General features: G+C 59.6%; 1 protein-coding gene across 1 annotated transcript; it reads left to right on the top strand.

The window, feature by feature from the left end:
- Window position 1: 1 nt before the first annotated feature.
- On the top strand, window positions 2-4,271 carry RCC1 (regulator of chromosome condensation 1; the record flags this gene model as incomplete). The annotated part of the gene is made up of 7 exons (XM_029963020.1): window positions 2-181; window positions 267-363; window positions 910-1,032; window positions 1,189-1,344; window positions 1,614-1,733; window positions 2,122-2,274; window positions 2,929-4,271. Coding segments are annotated over 7 exons (1,005 nt in total), but the record flags the coding sequence as incomplete, so codon positions are not given.
- Window positions 4,272-4,931: the final 660 nt, after the last annotated feature.

Genomic DNA, 4,931 nt, shown 5'->3' with positions numbered 1-4,931 from the left:
GATCTACACCTTCGGCTGCAACGACGAAGGTGCCCTGGGGCGCGACACCTCGGAGGAAGGGTCTGAGACCTCCCCGGGGCCGGTGGAGCTGCAGGAGAAGGTGGTGCAGGTGTCAGCAGGGGACAGTCACACGGCTGCACTGACTGAGGATGGCAGGGTCTTCGTGTGGGGCTCCTTCCGGGTACGCCGCTCCCTGGGGCGCTGGCAGCTCCCGTTTTGGCAGCTGCTCCGGTGACTCACGTCCCTGTGTCTGTCTCTCCACCCAGGATAACAACGGGGTGATTGGCCTGCTGGAGCCCATGAAGACAAGCTCCACTCCTTTGCTGCTCCAGCTGGATGCCCCCGTTGTTAAAATAGCCTCAGGTGAGCCCTGGGGGGTGCAGGGTCGGGAGGGTGCACGAGGGTGTCGCAACCCTCGGGGGAAAGTGAAGGTCCAGAAGGTCCGTGACCTTTTCCACCCTCTTGGCTGCTCCAAGCCTGGTGCAAGGCTGTGCTTGCTCTTCTCTTGTGTGTCTTTTAGCCCAAACAGATGGTTTTGCCCCCCACAGATTAACGTATCAAGTTAATATTTGACCCAATCTGCTGTAAAATGCCTTGACCGCAACCTCAAGGTCACGGCGCTCACCTTCTGTGAAGCCTGGGGAAGCTGAGCTGAGCAGCCATGGAGCTTGTCTAGAGCATGGGGGAGTTTGGGGGGCACCTGTGCCCTTAAACCTTCCCAGAGAAACTGCTTTGAAGTTTCCTGGGATCAGGAAGAGGGAAATCCTGGGGTTTTAAGCTGTGCCACGAGTGGTGTCGAGGTGCAGTAAACCCCCTCTAAGGTTTAGCAAGCTGGGGTTTGCCTGTGGGATCCAGCCTCTGGGGCTTGCTGAACACTTCTCCATGACTGCTCCTTCCCTCCTCTCCCAGGGAATGACCACCTGGTGATGCTGACGGTGGATGGTGACCTGTTCACGTGTGGCTGTGGCGAGCAGGGCCAGCTGGGCAGGGTGCCAGCGCTCTTTGCCAACCGAGGAGGACGGAAAGGGCTGCGTGAGTGGCTTTGGTTCTTTGAGCTGCATCCATTGGCCCCAGCTCTGGCCTTTCCAGAGGAGCAAAGGGACCCAGTCCCTGGTGCTTGTGTGTAATCAGTGACCTGAATGCAGTGAGTGAATAATCCTTGTGTAACACCTTGTCTCCTGTCCCCAGAGAGGCTGCTGGTCCCCCAGCTCGTCCCTGTCAGAGGCAAAGGGAGAAGAACCAAAATGCGCTTCCAGGACACCTTTTGTGGGGCCTATTTCACTTTTGCTGTCACACAGGAGGGACACATCTATGGATTTGGCCTCTCCAACTACCACCAGCTGGGTGAGTCCCTCCAGATCTCCTGCCAGTCCCGTGCTGCCCTGGGTGCCCCAAATCCTAGACACTGGGGACAGACTGGAGCTGGAAATTGGGGTGGGGGGATCACAGCCCCCACAACCAACAGAAATTTGATCTGGGGGCTCAGGAGGGGGGTTGCTGTGTTGGTGTCTGGGGGGTGAGCCCCAGGGTGGGTGGCTCAGAGGGGGAGCCTGGCCTGGGCTGTGTGTGCCCGTGGCCCTGATCCGGCCGGGTTTGTGCGTCCCACCCCGCAGGGACCCAGGACACCGAGCCCTGCTTCTCCCCGCAGAACCTCACCTGCTTCAAGAACTCCACCAAGTCCTGGGTCGGGTTCTCTGGTGGGCAGCACCACACAGTCTGCGTCGACTCCGAGGGTGAGTGGCACTGGGAATCACACTGAGCAGGACGAGGGGGACTCCCATGGCCCTCGTCCTGGCCAGGGAGGTGTTGGGGTGAGGGTGATGTGCTGGAGCCCTCCAAGTATTCAAGGCAAGAAGGGTGGTGTGAGGTTGCAGCAAAGGGCAGGGAGGAACCTGGAGTCAGTCACCTGTGGGCTCTGCTCTTGCACCCACCCACCCTATTGGTTTTGGGGAGCTCAAGCGTGTCTGTCCCACCCTGCCCCTCCTGGGTGGGTTCTGGGGTGTGGCAGGGAGGAGTGATGCTCCTTCAGGAGTCAGACCTGGGGAGAAAGGGCCTGGCTGTGTCCTGCTGCAGCTTCTGCCCCCCTCAGCTCACCTGTCCCGTGTGTCCCTTGTGCTCCAGGTAAAGCCTACAGCCTGGGCAGGGCAGAGTACGGCCGGCTGGGCCTGGGGACGGGGGCAGAGGAGAAGAGCACACCCACGGTGATCCCAGAGCTGCCCAGGATCATCTCGGTGGCCTGCGGAGCGTCCGTCGGATACGCCGTCAGCAGTGACGGTGAGTGGGGGCTGGCAGTGCCCTCACCCCTCCATCCCGGCCCCCCTGCATCCAGCCAGCCCCACACAGTGGGTTGGGACTGCAGCCAGGTCCTGGTCTCCTGTGGGCAGCTGGGCGGTGGCTGCTCAGATATGTTTGTGTGCCCGTGGCAACAGGGTCGGTCACGGGGTGTTTACCAGGAGGGGCTTGTTGGCCTGCCAGTCCCTTCTCTGACTCCACTGCTGCCAGAGCCCTGTGCTCTGGTGCTGCACCTGCCTGTGCACAGTGTCTGTGGGGAATGATGGTTTGGAGGAGGCCGTGGCTTTGGTTTTCTTCCCAAAAGGAGTAATTTCTCCCAATTGGCTGCATGATGGAACATCTGTTTGAGGCTCCTCTTCTTCCTTGTCTGTGTTTCTGGCACACATAAACCCCACTGCCTGAGGTGCTGGGCCCCCCTGGGTTTGGGTGTTGGGTTCCCTTGGGTTTGGGTGTTGGGTCCCTGTTGGTTTGGGTGTTGGGTCCCCTTATGTTTGGGTCTGGGTTCCTTTCCGTTTGGGCAAGAAGAAGTGGAAAACCTGTCCAGTTTAGGACCAAGCCTGGGTCTCGTTGCATTTGGGTGCTGGGTCCCCTTTCCAGCCCATCCTGAACTCAAACCTTGCCTCCCCTCTGCTGCAGGACGAGCGTTTGCCTGGGGAATGGGCACCAACTACCAGCTGGGCACCGGGGAGGAGGAAGACGTGTGGAGCCCGGTGGAGATGACGGGGAAGCAGCTGGAGAACCGGCGGGTGCTGGCCGTGTCCAGCGGAGGGCAGCACACGGTGCTGCTGGTCAGGGACAGGGAGCAGAGCTGATGAAGTGACCCACACACCCCTCACACCTCCCACCCGCCTCGGGGGGGCTGATTTCCAGCTCTGGGAGGGCAGGAAGCTCCCGGGACCGGGCCCGGCGTTGCTGGAGCAGGGAGCGCTCCTGTGTTCTCCCTGCAGGTGTTGTGTCTGTCTGCCCGTGGTGCTCTGTCAGCTCCCGGGATCAGCTTGGTCCTAAACTGATCCCAGCTCTGTGCCTGGATGGGTTTTGCACCTCTTCTCGTCTTGGTTTTTTAATGTTTCCCAGCCTGGCAAAGCCGAAGGTCTCGTTCTTCACTGCACAGTCGGGCTTGGGCGTCTCCCTGATCATGTTCCCCACATCTGGGTGCTCCTCCATCTCCTTCACCCAAACACCTTTCACCTCTCCAGCCTGGATTTGTCCACTGCCACCCACCAAACTCCTCTGAGCTCGTTCCAGATGGATCTCAGCCCAGCAGGAACGTTCCCAAGGGAGCTCTATCCTTGCATCCAGGTGCAGTGGGGAGATCCTGCCTGGCAAGGGGGAACACTGCTGCATGATTCCTGGCACACTGTGACTGCTGGAAGAGAATGGGGAGGGGGGCTCCTGCCTCCCACCCCTCACAGTTCTGAGCCAAAACCCACCAGGCAATGAGGCTCCATCCTGGAGCAGCCACCTCCAGCACTGCTTTTTGCAGGCCTGGCCACTCTCCCTCCTTCCCATTCCATTTGGAAACCCAACAAAATCCATCCCACGGGTGGGAACTTAGGTTATTTTTCCTCTTTCCCTTGCTGAGGAAAGAGTTTTTATTTGCTGTCAGGGCCTCGCTGAGCAGACACCCAACCCCCAGCTATGTTTCGAGTGGCTCGAAACAATGAGACTCCTCCCCCCCATCACCTCCCTGATCCAGCTGCTCTCGCTCCCTGTGCCTGGCCTGCCCCATCCTCTCCTTCCAGGAGGTGCCTTCCAGGTACCTGGAGTGAGGAGGAGCCTGCAAAGAGCTGAATTATAGCAATAGGAGGGGGGGTGTGGGATGTGTGAACCCTGGGATTGTACAATGGTTCAGAAGGGGTTGGAATTTGTTTTTTTTTTTTTAAAAAGAAGATGTATTTTGGTCGATTAATCAAGGCAGAAAGAACAGAAAAACGTGTCATCTTTTAACATTTGGAATAAACTGAGTTTTTGTAAGCCCAGGCTTTTCCCGTGGTTTGGAATGGTGGGCAGCCCTCTCCCCTGGGCCCTGTGCCTGGTTTTAGGGGTGCCGTGGTCCCCGCCGTGTCCCGGTGTTCCCGTGCAGTGCTGGGACACGGCCGCGGGATGGCAGCAGGAGAAGGCGCTGGGAGCTCCTGGGAGCGGGACTGGGAGAACTGGGAACAGGGAGAGGGGATGGTCCCTGCCACCCTCCCTGCAGCTCCCTGCCTGTCTGACCGGCCACCCCCGGGGTCTCCGGGTCTCCAGGGACACAGCCGAGCCCACGGCACGGCCGGGAGGGTCCTGGCACAGCTGGAGCTGAGCTGGACATCCTGTGCTCCAGCACGGAGACTGGCACCGACGGAGCAAATTCCCACATCCTCGTGTGACTGGAGCAAATTCCCACATCCTCGTGTGACCCGAGCCCCAGATCTCTGTTTACACTTAATTACTTTGGGCAGGAGCTGGTTCCTCAACGAGCCTCTGGCCTGGGATGGGCTTTGGGCACCGGGAGCTGTGGGATGAGCTGGGATTACAGTCAGGGGCAGCCTCGTGGGGGTCCAGCACGGGCTGGGGGGGGCGGGGGACTCCCACCTTCCACCACTCAAGGTGTGTTTCTGTTGGTGGTTTCAGTCCTGGGCGTGCAAAAGGCTTTATTTTCC

This window comes from Manacus vitellinus, unplaced genomic scaffold (genome assembly GCF_001715985.3).
Source record: "Manacus vitellinus isolate BGI_N305 unplaced genomic scaffold, ASM171598v3 scaffold_52_pilon, whole genome shotgun sequence".
Classification (NCBI taxonomy): Eukaryota; Metazoa; Chordata; class Aves; order Passeriformes; family Pipridae; genus Manacus; species Manacus vitellinus.
This window is presented reverse-complemented; position numbering and strand designations above follow the sequence as displayed.